The sequence below is a fragment of the Chelmon rostratus genome, chromosome 17 (assembly GCF_017976325.1).
Source record: "Chelmon rostratus isolate fCheRos1 chromosome 17, fCheRos1.pri, whole genome shotgun sequence".
Lineage (NCBI taxonomy): Eukaryota > Metazoa > Chordata > Actinopteri > Chaetodontiformes > Chaetodontidae > Chelmon > Chelmon rostratus.
Genome location: NC_055674.1, coordinates 15,890,982 through 15,906,569, shown reverse-complemented (window position 1 = coordinate 15,906,569; position 15,588 = coordinate 15,890,982). Strand labels below are relative to the sequence as shown.

Sequence of the window (15,588 nt, the reverse complement as noted above, 5' to 3'; positions counted from 1 at the left end):
GTGCAATATGGTCAAAATAGAGTAAGAAACTGAAACTGGAGTAGTAAGTGCTGGAAAAGTCGAGAGTCATCAATATATATTAGACATTCGGGGGGGGGGCGTGTATGTTGTCCCGGGCCCCAGCAAGTCTGTTGACAGCCCTGCATATATATGTTCTAAGATGAAGAGCTGGAAGGCTGGAATGATTTCAAGTATGTCATTAGTGCAGAAAAGCTTCCAAGCAGGTACAAGGTGGACGCACTGCACAGGAGGGCGAGATCACGAGCAGCAGCAACAGCAATTGTACTAGCAGTTTACAGTTTGTACGGACAGAACTACAAAATAAACTATGTACTAAATTACGATGAGAGCATACTTACATTGTAAGAGTGTAATGGTGCAGTACGAAAGACACAACAAGACTGTTTACAAAAATCAATGTCACGTCTACAAACTTAGAACAAACCACTGATAGGTTGCAGCTTTCTGGTCAGGCTGACCAGATGTAGAGTGAAGAGCGTGAATAATCCACACTGTGTGACAGATTTGAAAACATAAGCTGTGTAATATTGTGATGTGCTGTTTTGCATACAGGAATATTAGCTGCAGTTGTGAAGCCATTCAGCCAGTGTATCAAACACACAGACAGACAGACAGACAGACAGACAGACAGACAGACAGACAGACAGACACACACACACACACACACACACACACACACACACACACACACAGTACCAAAGAACAGAGCCTGAACACCTAAAACGCTCTCATGACTGATTTTTGTCTAATCAGGACACCTTAAATGCAACATTTAATCATACATTTATGTAATAATGTAAAAAACAGTAAAGGTTAAACACCTGAAAGCACCATTTCATTGTTATCAACCCAAACGGATACTCAACCTTCCTACATTCTCATTCCACTCGGTCTACTTTTTACCGGCTCTGATATTCACTTCACATGAGTTGAGGTGGAAGTGACTACTTTGAAGCACTACTCTGTCAGCAGTTGAACAGGTTCTCTGAAGGGTAGAACAGGACGCATTCGCAGAGACACAGCACACGCTGACACCAACTCTGCATGACCCTGTGACAGAGGAGGCGCAGGGAGGCTTACGTGCCTTGTGTGTCCCTGTGCTTAGTCTTATATTAAGCTCAACTGACACCACTGCACACTATTGTGGTTTTTGTGGCGTGTGTGTTTATGCGCCTCTATCATAGTTACACACAGTACTCTATGAGTAAACGAGATATGTGTGTGCTGCATAGTGGAGATATACTGTGTTAACCACACCTCAGCTCCGTCAAGACTCTGGCTACATTATGCGCTTACTCTGTTTTCTGTTCTCATATTATGATCCATCATTACAATGTGCCGTAGGTGCTTCTTGACGTGTGTGTTTATGCATGTAGGGAATGCGGATGTGCTGTGTGTGAGCTACCTGTGGGGCTCTGAGCTGATATAGTGCTCGCAGTAACAGAGTCACATCTTCCTGTGCTCCCACTCCCACTGGAGGGAGGCGAGGGGGAGGAGAGGGGTGAGGGGCTGTGCTGCGACACGCAGTGAGCCACTGCAAAACCTGCGGATGGCGTACATGGACATAGACACACACGCACAGACACACACGCATGTGTTACCATGACTGGGAAGTTGTTCCTCCTGACTCATATCTAGCCCTAACGGCCTCATTTCAGGTGATGAATGTTGCACTTCAGTTGTTTTTAGCCATTATTGTACAAGACACAAGTTAAGAGTCTGAATTACGGTGTGGCACACAGTATATGAACACAGGTCATGCATGCATATGTGTACATGTATGCTTACGTGTGTTAATTCTGAGAGAGCTCAACTATAAATGTATTAAAAAATATTACTGCCATTTATTGAAAACACACCACATGAATACTAATCTGCCCTAATACCAGACTACTGCCCTTTAGGTGAAAACGTGATGACTTTTGTTGAAACAATAATATGTAACACACTGTACCTCATACAGCCCCATTTAAAAAAATCCAACCTATCCCTTTAAAGGGGCTATAAAGACATTTCAATCAATTTGGACACAAGTCAAAACTTGCTATCACTCTCACAGAGATGAAGCCTGGATTTCAGGACCTCTACATTTTTAAGTAATTTGCACAGAAGTTGCAGAAGAAGTTATTTTTATGCGTCAGACAAAAAGTCCTATTCAGGAACTGCAACGGGTAATATAAACCTATGAATAAGCATTTAGCGGGAACAGACGAGGCAACTAACAAAACTGAACCTCAAGCAAAATTATTGCAAATGATATTTAACACAAGAGAGAATACATGAAATTAGAAACAGGGAGTCTTCAGGTGTATTCTCCGGAGCTGTACCTTGATGCAAAGATCTAAAGCCACGCAGGCACCACCCCTCGCCTAAACCAAACTGAGTTTTTCCAGAAGGTGAGATCGTCTCCTCTTAATGTCTGGCCCTGATTCTCTGGATATTGTCCAGCATTGTCCAGCTATAGGACACCCTACTTAGAAAGTTTTCTTTAATACTCAAAAAAAGTGGTTGTAATAAAACAACAATTCACTAATGTTGTATTATTGATTTTTATATTTCTCAGCCAGGAGCCTGAGTTTACTCTCACTGTTATGATCACCTGGATCCTTTTAGTGTCTACTATGTCTGCACTTAAAGCAGAGGAAGAAGCATAAAAAGAAGAGTTTCTGGATGTCTGACGTAGTATGCAGGCTAAAGCAGCATGTGTAGGCAGTGGACCCTGGTCACCTGGCACTTTATCGACGGAGGCGAACACTGATCTGTTCGCCGTGGGGTCGTTGGGCGCCCGTCTCGACTGCTCGTAGAACCGGAAAGGCAGGGCACTGGGTGAAGCGTTGGCTGTCTGGCTGAAACCCAACACCTCCGTTGCGCTGGGCTGCACAGGCAGGTCCAACAGAGCTGCATACACGGGAAGCGGAGAGTGTAAGATTGATAGAAACAGCACCACTTTAACTTGAATCTTTGGGACTTCATGTGAGATTACAGAGAAGGTTTGTCTGCTTTATGCCACAGAAGAGGACTCTTTGGGAGAGCATGTCAAGCTAAATGGTGCCCCATGCATCACTGGATTCAATGGGACACAGAACGGATTTTGTTCGTGCAACTGTTCAGTCAATGAGAGATTCTGAAACCGTTTTTGTGACTGCAGTGGCTTTTTGGCAGGACTTGCATCTTCCTCAACTTTGCTGTATTCGATTCAGGTATCTCAATACTGTTCACAAGTCTAAAGAATGTGACCATCAGGAAGGGGAAGTACAAGTGACTGATGGGTAAAATCCATCAGTATTTACAGACCAGAAGGAAACAAGGAGCAGCGACTTTGGCCAGCGGGTGAAATATGCATGGGTACCACATGTACTTGTGGCCGGAAAAAGGCAATTATCATGGATGACAGAAACGTGGAACTGATAACTAGAGAAAATGGGGAAGACTTTTTTTTAACAGTCATTAATTGAATGATTAGAATTGAATAATAAGAGAAGAAGGACAGTGATTCAGAGAAATGACTGATACTATGAAACTTCTCCTAGAGATAAGCCCTCACTTCTGTTGGAGAGTAGTTTCACTTGCGCTAAAGTTAGTAGTGTGACTAATAACATGTTCTGATTAGTCTTTTTTTTTTTATAAAATTGTTTTTTTAATCTGATGCTTTTGTTGAGGATGTTGAAGTGTTGCTAAAGATTAGCTGGAAGCTGTGTTAGCTATTAAGCTGCGGCTGAACATTACTGATGACCTGATCTGATTTTTCCACTTCTGTTTTTTGAATGTTCCATTTTCCCTCACTGCTTTCTATGCAACATTTCATGTGATTTCTTGTAAAAACTGCTGTACTGTACTTTCAGAGTAGTTTCTGAAACACTTTCAGCCACTCTGCTGACCTGTGTTTAGAGGTAAAGGGTCATTTTGACCATTAAAGCGAGGGCTTTCTGTTTACTCACCTGCAATCCTCTGCATCTTCATGCGCCGGGCCTGGATGCGACCCTTGGCCAGCCTCTGCTTGGCGATGATGCAACGGATGTGGTCGGCGAAGATGAAGTTGGCCTGCAGGATGGGCAGAGGCTTGGCGTGGGGGTTGGAGCTGGGCTTATGGATGACGATGTTCAATGCCCTGCTGTCGTCCTCGACGCCAGACACCTGCATGTCCTGAGAGGGAGGGGAGGGAGGAGGACAGCGCGAGGGAACAAAGAGTGGGGGAGTGTTCGAGAAATTACACAGCAAGAGAGATGGTCAGAGGTAAAGAAAGAGGAAAACAGTGGGACAAAGACAGACAAAATCAGAAAAAAACAATAATGTAGGCTGTAAATAAGCAACATATAGAGTGAGGAACAGTGCAGACCGGATGTAATGAAAACAGAAAGTAAAAAAACAGGTGCATGGTAGAAAGGTACAAGAAAGTAGAATAACTAAAAAATAAAAGAATAAAAAAGAAATCAGTGCTTTTAATGACTTCAGTCTTAAGCACAAACGAACATCCACAGAGACATGAACACACAACTTTTCTCTTACTTGTAAAAGGCCGGCAAACTTGACGACACCCCATCCAAGGCGCTTGGTTTCTGGTTCGACCAGGCTCATCTGGTACACATCCACAGCGAGGAACCTCTGGGCCTGGCCGCCGTCTTTGCTGACCACCATACAGGCGATGAGGTCACTGTTATCTGAAAAGGACAGACAAACGTGACTGTAAATGTACGGACAATTCAGGACGAGGTCTGAATAGGTGCCTCAGGTCTGTTTGCGATCCTTACCAAACACAATATCACCTGTGAGTCTGGTGTTCAAAAATCTCCGTTTGCATATGATAACAAGAGCCAGCAGCCAGAAGGGGATTCAAATAATTAACAATTAGTAATGTTTGCAATGTAAAGTGGTAAAGTTTTTGTGGGACCAATCAGTGGTGGGCCACAGAGACGTTAGCTGCTGCTGGGCGGGGCTGTATTAACCCTAACCGTAACTGAAGCTGATGGGAATGTTAGCTGGTATTTGTTCATAAAGCTAAATATTGGAGATATATACAGATAGAGGCACTACAAGGAAAAGAAGATCACAGTAACACACACAGACAGACACACACACACACAGCAACACAAACAGAGTTAATGATGGCTATTTCAGTGGAACATAATTACTAACGCAAAAACCACACAGAATGAGGACACTGAGCCCACTTCTGTTTTATGTTACAAATGAATAAAATGAATCATCTTCTTCAGAAAAAGTTTCAATGTCAAAGTATTTGAGGAAAAACAACCTTGGTTCCAGAAAGTATACAGAAGTGCTACTGTGAAAACCTGAAAAAAATGACTCTTACAAACTCTTAGCAATTAAGTGTTGTTGACTTGGAGATGTGACTTTTGTGTTCACACCATGTTCAGTGCACACATATTGATACAGCAGGCAGGATGCTGCACACACTTTAAAGGACAGAGAAGACACTTCTCTCCCACACGTCTAGGAGGACGATGAAGAGTTTACCACAAAGCCTACTGCAAAGCAAACAGGATACGTGGAACTAATGATGACCTGATTCAACACCACTAGTTCTGGTTTAAATATCACCCACTCTGGCTGGCTCTAAACGTAAACGAGTAGCACCACAGTGGTGTACAACCCCCTCACAAACTTCTCTGTCTCTTGCCCAGTCTCACTCATGTCCCTTCCCATGTCTAAGATCAGTGCTCTCTAGTTCCATGATTTCTATTAGAGAGTCTTGACCAAACCATCTTTAGCAGCTGTGACTAATGATATACATGTGAAGTTGGTATTGCTATTTTTACACTATTTTTGGTGTTTTTCTCAAGGTCAACAGCTGCTGATGCCCACATGGTGGCTTGTCAGTTTGTCATGCAAACCACACGTGGCCCACTGGTTATATGATGCTCTCTCTAACCGACCACCACATTAATAGATCAACGGGGGTTGCCAGGAATTTGACTTTACCCACTGAAACAGTGAGCGCTGAAAAGTACCTGCAGCTGGAGAGGTAGTCCCCCGTTTACTAAGGCCGCCAGCCAGCAGGGGAAATAAACCCGCCGACCTGGTCAAAAAGGCTGGACAATGTGGGACATTTCATAAGACCGGTTGACTCTATCCAGCAGGTTTTTTTTTTTTTGGGATCACTGAACCAGTGACGGTTTCAACCGCTTGATTTGTTTTGATAGCGCTTTCATCCAAAAACAGGCAGAGTGCAGGGAAGCACCTTCCTATGTAAGATTTGGTTTCACGAGGTGCACGACGTTTCCACATATTAGTCAAGTGAATTTTTAGGTTAACTCCACCTCCCAGAAGAAGGAAGCTAAGAACAAAAGGAATATTGACGTGTAAGCAACTCAAAAAGTTGTTTCAGTGTCTGACGCATAATGCTGTGTCATGAGTGTCATCATATATGGGCCCGGTTTTGTCTTCATTGAGTCTTTGGAGTTCTTCAGAAATTTGGCTCTTTTATTCAGTCTTTATGACTAAAGTAAGAAACAGCCTGTTCTTCCTGTTTAAGCTACAACTAAGGCAAGATGTATGTTCATTGAAAAGCTGTCGACCTTAACTGCCTGGCACTCAGTGTCCTTTTGGGCTATCAAGTGTCCTAAATCAAACATTACTGTAGCTAGACAATGGAGTGACTGTATTCACTTGTGCAAATAAAAACATGTGACTTTAGTTTCAAGCCTCATAGAGCCTTTCATCCTCAAGACATACTTGATCAGACCTGAGCATGTTCATTAGAAATATGTCACACGTAAAATCAATGTCTTCAGACTGTTTTGCCTCCGTAGGATGACTTTTAACATGTAATAATAAAACTCCCCTGCTACACTCTACAGCAAACCACAGAACTCCCATGTTCAGCAGCTTCAATGTGAATTAATGTCTCTGCGTGCTCCTTTGAATCACATGTATGCAACCAGGTCTAGGTACACTTCCTCCAGCACCACTTTCACATTTGAGGCAAGGTTCCTGTTGATGGGAATGTGACATGACCTCTGACTTGCAACAGCACCTCTGCAACCACGAGGCCGCTACTCTGACTGACACAACATACAGATGCTCTTTCTGCGATTCAACAGTTAGCAGGGGATGTGGTGAAATGGAGGTGTTGGCAGTGTGATGGTCAAAAAAGGAGTTTGTGGGTGGAAGGTTGCAGGTTTAAACCAATGAGGAAAAACCCTCACGCACCCCACAATGAGTCTGTAAGAGTGTGTTCTTAATCAACCACTATGCTTAAATGAAAGGTGACAGTGACTTTGTTTAAAAAAAAAAAAGGAGAGAAAACCCACGAAGGGAATTGTTTTTTTGTTTTACTTAAAGTGTACCCAGATAGAGTGAAATGCAAGACGTATAATAATAATTACTGAACAGGGACGGTTTCAAATGATCTTTTCAAGTGGCAGAAAATTACTGGAAGCCGTGTCACACCTGATATGATCGGCATGAAAAGGCTATCCCTACCCAAATCTGCCGCAGACTCTTTCGACTGGCATTTGGAATCGTGAAAACAGTCACGGTTTCAGCCGCTGAATTAGACTTGAAAGTAAAGCTGCAGGGGGACATTTGGTTTCAAGAAGCACGTTTCCATCCATCTGTCGAGTGATTTCTTGAGATCACCCACCCCCTCTCCCAGAAGAGGGGAATTAAGAAAATTTTAGGTGTGTTTCCATCAGCAGGGTTTGGGAAAATGAAAGTAGAGCTTTTGCCACAGAACACATCCATCACAAAAGTGGAAAGTCTTTCAAGAACTAAAACTAGGTCAGTGGTTGATATCAACCACTGACACCACTTCCATGCAGTCTAGAGACAAAAATGAATAAAATGTTCTAATATTCTAATGCAGAAGCGAATGGCAGCACAGCCAAGAACCATCTCTAGAAAGCCTTTCAGTATGTTTGATCCAGTCATCATGCCACTTTTGTCAGGCTAACATCATTAATCACTGAGCAAATGTGTTTCCAAAAAGCACCGAAACTGCAGCTCAGTCATCACAGATGATATGATAACTCTTAAAGGCTATGCCTATCTAAATTTACCACAGCCGGTACAGTCATCACTGCTAGGTAAACAGCCTGCTGGAATTTATGATGAACTCTTCTCTTCATGTGTGATTCTAAGAAGTGATTTTAATGGCATGGCCACTCGGCATTTCAAATCCCAAAGACGAGTAAAAGAAGACGAAACAGAGCATGTCGCTTGTACACTGGCGCAGGTGATATCGTCTTCAACGAAAAGAGCTTCTTAAATGTTCGTGTTACTGATCAGTACAGAAAAAGAAAGTCAGACGAGAGATGGTGGAAAGAAAGAGGAAAAGAAAACAGACAGAGGAAAAGAGGTTTTCTTTGCTTGCATCATAAGCTGCACCTAATATAGATACTGTATGACATCCTATCTGCTCCGGGGAATTTGTGGTGAACCGTACTTTCTTTCTGAGACGTTCTGCTTATCAAAATAAACTTAAAATAAATTGGGGAAGTGGCTCATTTCAAGTAACAGAGGTGGCCTTCTTGAAAACCATGAGTGAATTGTTATTCTGATTATTTCAGCTCCACCGAAATTATTAAGTTGTGCAGGGTAGTAATAAACAAACTATAACAGTAATATAAATATGTCAAACTTGTCATCCACCCCCTGGAGATCCTTTATCTTTACCCACTCATCCAGTGCAGGGCCACGAGCTGACACTGGGCGGGAGAGCTGGGGCTCACCCGTCAGCACGTATTAAGACTACCATTCACACTCAACGTTTACACCAACAGGCTGTTTAAGGGTCACCGGTTCACCTAACCTGCATGTGTTTTAATGCGAGTGATATGCCAGCTATACTAACTCAATTCCACAGATTCAGAGACAACGCAGAAGTAGAAGAAGAAGTGAGGCTGCTTATTCCATTTGCTCTCGACTGAGTCACACTATAACTCAGTGGAATTGCATAGCACTGTTATGACAGCGGCACATTAAGTGTAGGTCGTACATCCTGTATCTGTTCCAAGACAATGTTATCTATTTGATATTTAATGATTATTTTGAGCATAACACTCAGTTCCCAGTAGACAATCAAGTTATGATTATATTTTCTCTGAGCCAGTAGATATTTTATAGACAGAAAAACTTCCTTTTTGTCTCCTGAAGATCAGAAGATAGGAAGGGCAGGACTGCAGGCTGCACAAAGACATGTTTTACTGCTGCTCTGCATCAACCTGCTGTAATGCAATTTCATTTTCAAGCTATGTTGCCCTTTTTTCTTTATTTGGAAACTGGGCATCTGTACTGGTTTACATGCAATTGCACAAGTGTTCCTAATAAACTGCTAACTGTATGTAAATAGTGTCATTTGGCTTTACCTGACATTCATTATGTGTGTTATTAATAAAGAATCAGGGAGAAGTGTTAGGAAACAGCTCCTGATGATGGTTAAGGTTAAACCCAGGAAATATCACTTTTTTGGAGTAACTCCACTCTAAATCATATATTTCAGCACAGTTGCATCTTTAAATCATACTGGTTATTATTTTGGCCATGTTGGTTTCTACTTCTCAAAGCTTCCTTTCTCTCCCGACCTGTTTCCACATGTCAGTCAAAGCAATAGTTTTCATATATTTCCAACAGTTGGTTTGTTTAGTTCTTTGGCTACGTAGGCAATGCTAACCTATAGGATAAATCAAGCATTAGTTTCGGTCTTTTCATGGGATTTGTTGAGAATAATACAGCGCTAAAAACAAAACCAGGCTTGGGTGAGGCATGCTGGGCCACCCTAAAACTTCATGATTTACAAATATGGGGACTTATGTCCCCATGAGGACAGTGAGTCCCCACAATGTGACTGTGTAAACAGATTTATGTCCCCACAACATAATTAAAACAAACAAACTTCAACAACAAGTTGCTCTGAGTACGTAGCTGAGTTGCAGCCTAGTGTGAGAAATGGAGGTTTTGGTAGTAGGAGGTGGAATATCTTCACCTATATTGTTAAACGTAGTCACAGCTTTAACATTACGGAGCCACAGATGCTTGCAACGCAAAAAAAAAATGCAGATTTGCTAAATTTGTGCATTGCGTGTGTGTGTGACAGCGTTATCACTCGCACTCACATTACTGTGCAAATGTACTTGTGATATGATACAAAGCAAAGCTAACCACATGCAAGTTTCCATAGCATCATCTACACACCTGAGTACAGTAAGAGAAGATTGGAGTAGGTACTTGCGAGTGCGTCTGTATTCTCGAATCTGCATCGTTGCGGTTCTGCTTGTTTGCATGTGTCTGGGTATTGTTAAGACACTGACTACACGCCTGTGCAGTGAGGAAGAGAGAATTCATGCTGTAGTTTGACGGCCTTTCAGGGAGATTGTACACTGTAGGGGTGGTTACAGCTCTTACTAATCAGACTTTTTTTTTTTTTTTACATCGACCTTGCCCATCCTGAAGTCTGAAGCGCAAAAATAATAAATACATAAGCACGTCAGCTGTCCTGCAGCCTGTGGTCTGTGGGCTGGTTGTGTCCTGTGTATAGTAAGCCTATTGTATGTTTCTCTGTGTGTCTTACTGAGGTCTAACACGTCATCTGTCTTGATAAGGTCTTCAGGTCTGGTCAGAGGAAGCTGCGTCTCAGGTTCTCCCTGAAGCTGAAGCGATAAGGACCGCAGCATGAAGAACACACGGATCGCCTGTAGATGGGGCGGAGAGGGCCCACACAAACAGTTAGAGTTGTATTTAATCAACCTTCCTATCTGAAAATGACAGTTACAACAAACCAGTGGAAAGAACAAAAGAATCGCAGAGCTCAAAAAATCCTATTAAGGAAACATTGTGCGGGACGTTGACATCAATCATCCAGGGTTGTTATCACTGTCAGAATCACATTTTATCTGTCACCAGAGCTTTGAAGTGGCGCCAGTCTGGTGTCATGTGTTTGTCGTGAACTGTTTTTTGGTAGAGCTCGAAACCAAAAGAATTTAACATGAGGTACGCCTGCTTTTTGCTATTACAGTGTAATGTAAGATTTAAGTGCCCATGCAATACGGACTGAACTCGAGACTCTTTGTGTGTGTGTGTGTGTGTTTGTGTGTGTGCGCACCTTGCGTGTCTTCTCCACATCTCCGCAGGGCAGCCTCTTGACGAAGTCGATGCCAGTCAGAGGGGTACCGGTGGGCGGCAGCAGCACGGAGGCGTCCATCATAAGATACTCCACGTTCAGCGGCTTACTCTGCAACAAGCACACGCACAGACGAGCCCAACGCACAGCACCCGGACAGACAGGAGAACATATTTGTCAGTTTGGGTGAATCATGTTTCATTTTTCACGGATAAAAAGAAAACAAATTTAGCATCAAATGAAGGCCAACAAACCGTCATGCTCCTGTATTCGTCTTCGAACATGTCCAGGAAGATCTCCTCGCCCTGTGATTACATAATAAAATTGGTGGTCGGTTAAAAAGTGTGAATGTGTGCAAAAAAACAGCTGCAGTGAATTTGGATGAGGGTGGGCTTTCATATTGAGCCCCCCCCCTGTGCTTTTTAAATGAAGGTCAGCTATCAAAAGGCTAGTATGCATACAGTTTTGCAACTAATCATACTTATTTTCATGTTCTGGCACCATCCTGGAATCCAGCGCCAAAGCAGCTACTATCAAAAACTCATAACACACCATTACATAATGTAAGCCATATGGGAAAGTTTTATGTTTATTTATTTAGTTGGTTTTTATTTGATCTTATTTGATCGTGACAGTGGAAACACAGACCAAAATCTGATTTGTGCTTTAGTTACAATCACAAAATGTAAATCTATTTTCTGTGAATAATCCTAATGCCAGTAAAAAGGAGGACGTTAATGCATACATGTATAAACTCTCCCCTAAAATGTTGCTTAACAAGCTAGTCGTGTCCTGAAAAGAAGACTACTTGCTCAGACTCCCTCTTTCACGTTTTCCTTCGCTTTACCACTTTACCACATATACAATGCTGATATCATACATTCAGCTGACTCATCTGTTTGGGCAAGTCTGCGCGTGCGAGTGTAAAACAGTGTATCAGGGTTTGCACGCTTGCACAACACTATGTGGTGAGTATCAGTTTCTGTGGGGTCCATGATGTTTTTCTTTGTGTTTATGGTCATGTTTCTGGACTTGTGGCAGCTTTCCACTGTGACCACATTCTGCTGCAGCTGCATGCAACAGAGCAGTGAGTTATCAAACAATTACCATTATTGTTATCGTTCAATTAAAACATATAATTATGTGAGATTCGTCATTCAAACTTTGCTGTTACCACTCCCTAAAGAAAGCAGGCATGCCCATTTGCTGTATCACTGTGATCCTTCAGGGATACACGCACACAAGACCCTAACACACACCTGTGTTTATATACTGCAAATGTGTGGGTGGATGGGAGAGAAGCACTTATTTTTCCAGGTTAGTGGAACATGTGTGTGTGTGTGTGTGCGCACTGGGTTGATTAAGCAGCTGTTGTCTTAAAAGGTGTGTTTTGGTGCAGGTTACTGTGTGAACTCACTTTGTAGAATCTCCTCAGTAAGTGCAGACTTTCTTCTCTAGCACCCTGCAAACATAGATATAGAAGTATAGTACGCAGTATAAACAGTATGAAACAATTGCAGACACTAAATCATCGCTCATGTGACACACACAGAAATAAACACAAACGTATCCTCATTAAACGTATATTTTCAAACAAAGAACAGGAACGAGAATAAATCACCAGAGCTGTGTTGGTTAAAAATACAAAATCAACCAATCCCTGCATTAAACGAGGGGCTTAAAAACATCTTCTCAATATTGCTAGAGGAAAATGGACAAAGCAAAAGAATGACACTTTCCTACATATCATAATACAACCTAACCCCATGCCAAATCTAATCTAATCTCAAAAAAGAAAATTCATTCTCTGTTTTGTCTTTTTACGGTCCATATGCTAAAGATTGTTTAGAAAACAAGTTTTACCCAACTGGAACTAATTGCATTACGATGAACAAATTTACAGTATTGGAAAATAACAATGCAATCAAATGTGCATTACAAGCCGCTGCCTATTCAGGCACAATAATCACTAAACAACTTGTGAGACAGTCATCGCTAACAACTTCCATTTTATATTTAGCATGAATTTCATATTATTGACATGATATTGAAATAATTAATAGACATAATAATAAATCCATCACACGGTGGACAGACAGCGGAGCACCTTCTCCCACAGGCTGCTACAGCTCCGCTGTCGAAGGGACAGATACAGGAAATCTTTCCTGCCACATGTCATTGCACTGTACAATAACAGCTAAAAAAAAAAAATCAATACTTCTTATCACTACTGTTTGCTACTTTTGATATTTTATTATATATAGTTTGTTCTTTATAGTCCTATTTCACAAATTTTCACTTTTTTCACTGTGTGTATGCTTACAGTCACGGTACACTTTATTTTCTACACACTGCCATTTGCTGTAGATATTCTTTTTTGTGCAATACTTTTTCATTACTACTGTTTGCTATTTTGCTATTTTATTATTATGTATATAATTTTTACTGCTTGCTATTTTGATATTTTATTATGTTTAGTTTGTTCTTTATAGTCTTATTTCACAAATTTTCAATTATTTCACTGTGTGTAATGCTGCTGCTGCACCGCAATTTCCCAGTTTGGGATAAATAAAGTCTATCTCTCTATCTATCTATCTATAATTGTAAAATACACTGAAAAGCTCCAGCGCTTCATTCAAAACAAATGCACAAGAATCTACGTCGTACTCTCACTAAGTTAACATGCAGCATCATTAGTTGCATCTCACGCCACCCAGCTGTTTCTGAGAAAGGGTGACGGCTGTCAATGATATTCACATGAGTGACTATTAGTGGATCCCACACTTCACAGGAATCTGATCTGATGGACTGCAACTATCAAATACTGTAATGCTGCCACTTCTTAGCTATGTTATGACACACCAACTCTTTTAACAGGAATAAACGCTCCTCTGGTTTTACTCATTCATAACAGAGAAATAGAGGGATGACAGTTGCCCATGTTCTTCCTGCAGTGATATTTGAATGAAGGAAGTTATGTAATCCTAAAACAACGTGAAGCCGTACGGGATTAACACTGAATAAACTAAACTTGGAAATGCCGCCCAGTTTTCCTGTCAGAGATTAGTAACATGAACAGTCAGCTGTTTCCCCACAGCAGAGAGGGAAGAGAATTAGCCGGGTCAGGGCATAACGTGACATTACATTAACAGAATTATTCTTCTGAGGTCACTTTTTTTTTTTTTTTGCCCTAACCCTTTATTTGACAGCACAAAGTAAGTAATTAAGTAAATCAAAACTTAACAAAATGAATTTGACAAGGAAAAGGTGATGATAATTTCTGGCCAAAGCAGCGCTGACCCATTGAAAGGGGGGTCTTCCTTAATGTTAAATTACGTCAGAGGTGGGAAATTCTTCAGGCAAACCCCCCCAGAGATGTTAAACTGACTAATATCAGCAACAAGTGAAACCTGACCAGACCTGTTCAGAAACAATATAGTAAAATTACCACGGCGAGGTTTCCATTCACTTTTAAACACAGTCAGATCAGAAGGTTATAGAAGGAAATTTAAAAAAAGCTCACAGGCAGTAGCTTAACTACTTCCTGTAAGCCCTGTGAAGAAAGAAAAGAGGAAAGCGAAGAAAGAGAGGGTGGGGAGGATTACCCTGAAGTGAGAGAGGAGGAAATTAAAAACTTCCCAGAAGAACGAGGAAGAGAAGTCAAGTGCTGGGTAGCAGGAGGGAGAGGAAGAGGAGTCAGAGGGAGTAAATGCCCAATGCTTAACGCAGCTGATGAGGTGAGATGTGAGGTGTGGGTGCTGGAGGAGAGGAAACAGTTCGTCCGGCTTGTCATCACGCTCAAACCATCAACCAGACACCACATGCTGAAAAATGTCTTGGGCCATAAATTAGTATGGTCAAAATTAAAAGGGTCGTTTTACTGCACTTCTCTGATCCTCTGAAACCTCAAACTCTTTATGTGGGTTTATGTGTGTGCGTGCAACATGTTGGCAGGACTGTGTGTGTGTGTGTGTGTGTCAGATAGAGAGAGAGAGAGCAGTGGCTACATGTTTGTGTGTACTGTACCTCCAGGCAGGCCAGGTGAACGTCTTTGATTATACAGTGGTTTCCAGACAGCACAGACTGCTTTAATAAAAGGCAGCTCAGCTCCAGGGTAGCTAGACGCACTTTACCATCTACACACACACACACACAAACACACACACGCACACATAAATAAGTAATGATGATAACTTACTGTATCTCCATATTGGCTTAACTTTACATGGAATAATGTGTCCATTATTGAGTCAGGTGTAAATCAACTCTACAATTTAAAAGTTTAATGTTTGTTCCAAAATTAAAACATGTTTTCACCGGGCAGAAAATACTGTAATCAAACAAGCTGTTTTTTCTTCACATTCACCAGTTATAAGGTCGTAAATGTTTGGATAAATTATCGGCTTTTTACTCGCAAAGCTTGAAATGCATTTTCAAGAAGGCAAAATCTACCTGCATTTGATGTTTGGCAGGTGTGTGTGTGTGTGTGG

At 41.6% G+C, this 15,588-nt stretch overlaps 1 protein-coding gene across 1 annotated transcript in view; it reads right to left on the bottom strand.

Moving 5' to 3' along the window:
• The window catches only part of clec16a (C-type lectin domain containing 16A), a 39,669-nt gene that overhangs the window by 4,757 nt on the left and 19,324 nt on the right, over window positions 1–15,588 (bottom strand). The window contains exons 15-23 of the mRNA XM_041956755.1: window positions 15,125–15,234; window positions 12,516–12,560; window positions 11,353–11,403; window positions 11,081–11,209; window positions 10,550–10,670; window positions 4,528–4,679; window positions 3,960–4,164; window positions 2,749–2,919; window positions 1,427–1,564 (exon numbers count right to left, since the gene is read on the bottom strand). Of these exons, the coding sequence (XP_041812689.1) occupies window positions 1,427–1,564; window positions 2,749–2,919; window positions 3,960–4,164; window positions 4,528–4,679; window positions 10,550–10,670; window positions 11,081–11,209; window positions 11,353–11,403; window positions 12,516–12,560; window positions 15,125–15,234 (1,122 nt within the window). The remainder of the gene's footprint in view (window positions 1–1,426; window positions 1,565–2,748; window positions 2,920–3,959; window positions 4,165–4,527; window positions 4,680–10,549; window positions 10,671–11,080; window positions 11,210–11,352; window positions 11,404–12,515; window positions 12,561–15,124; window positions 15,235–15,588) is intronic.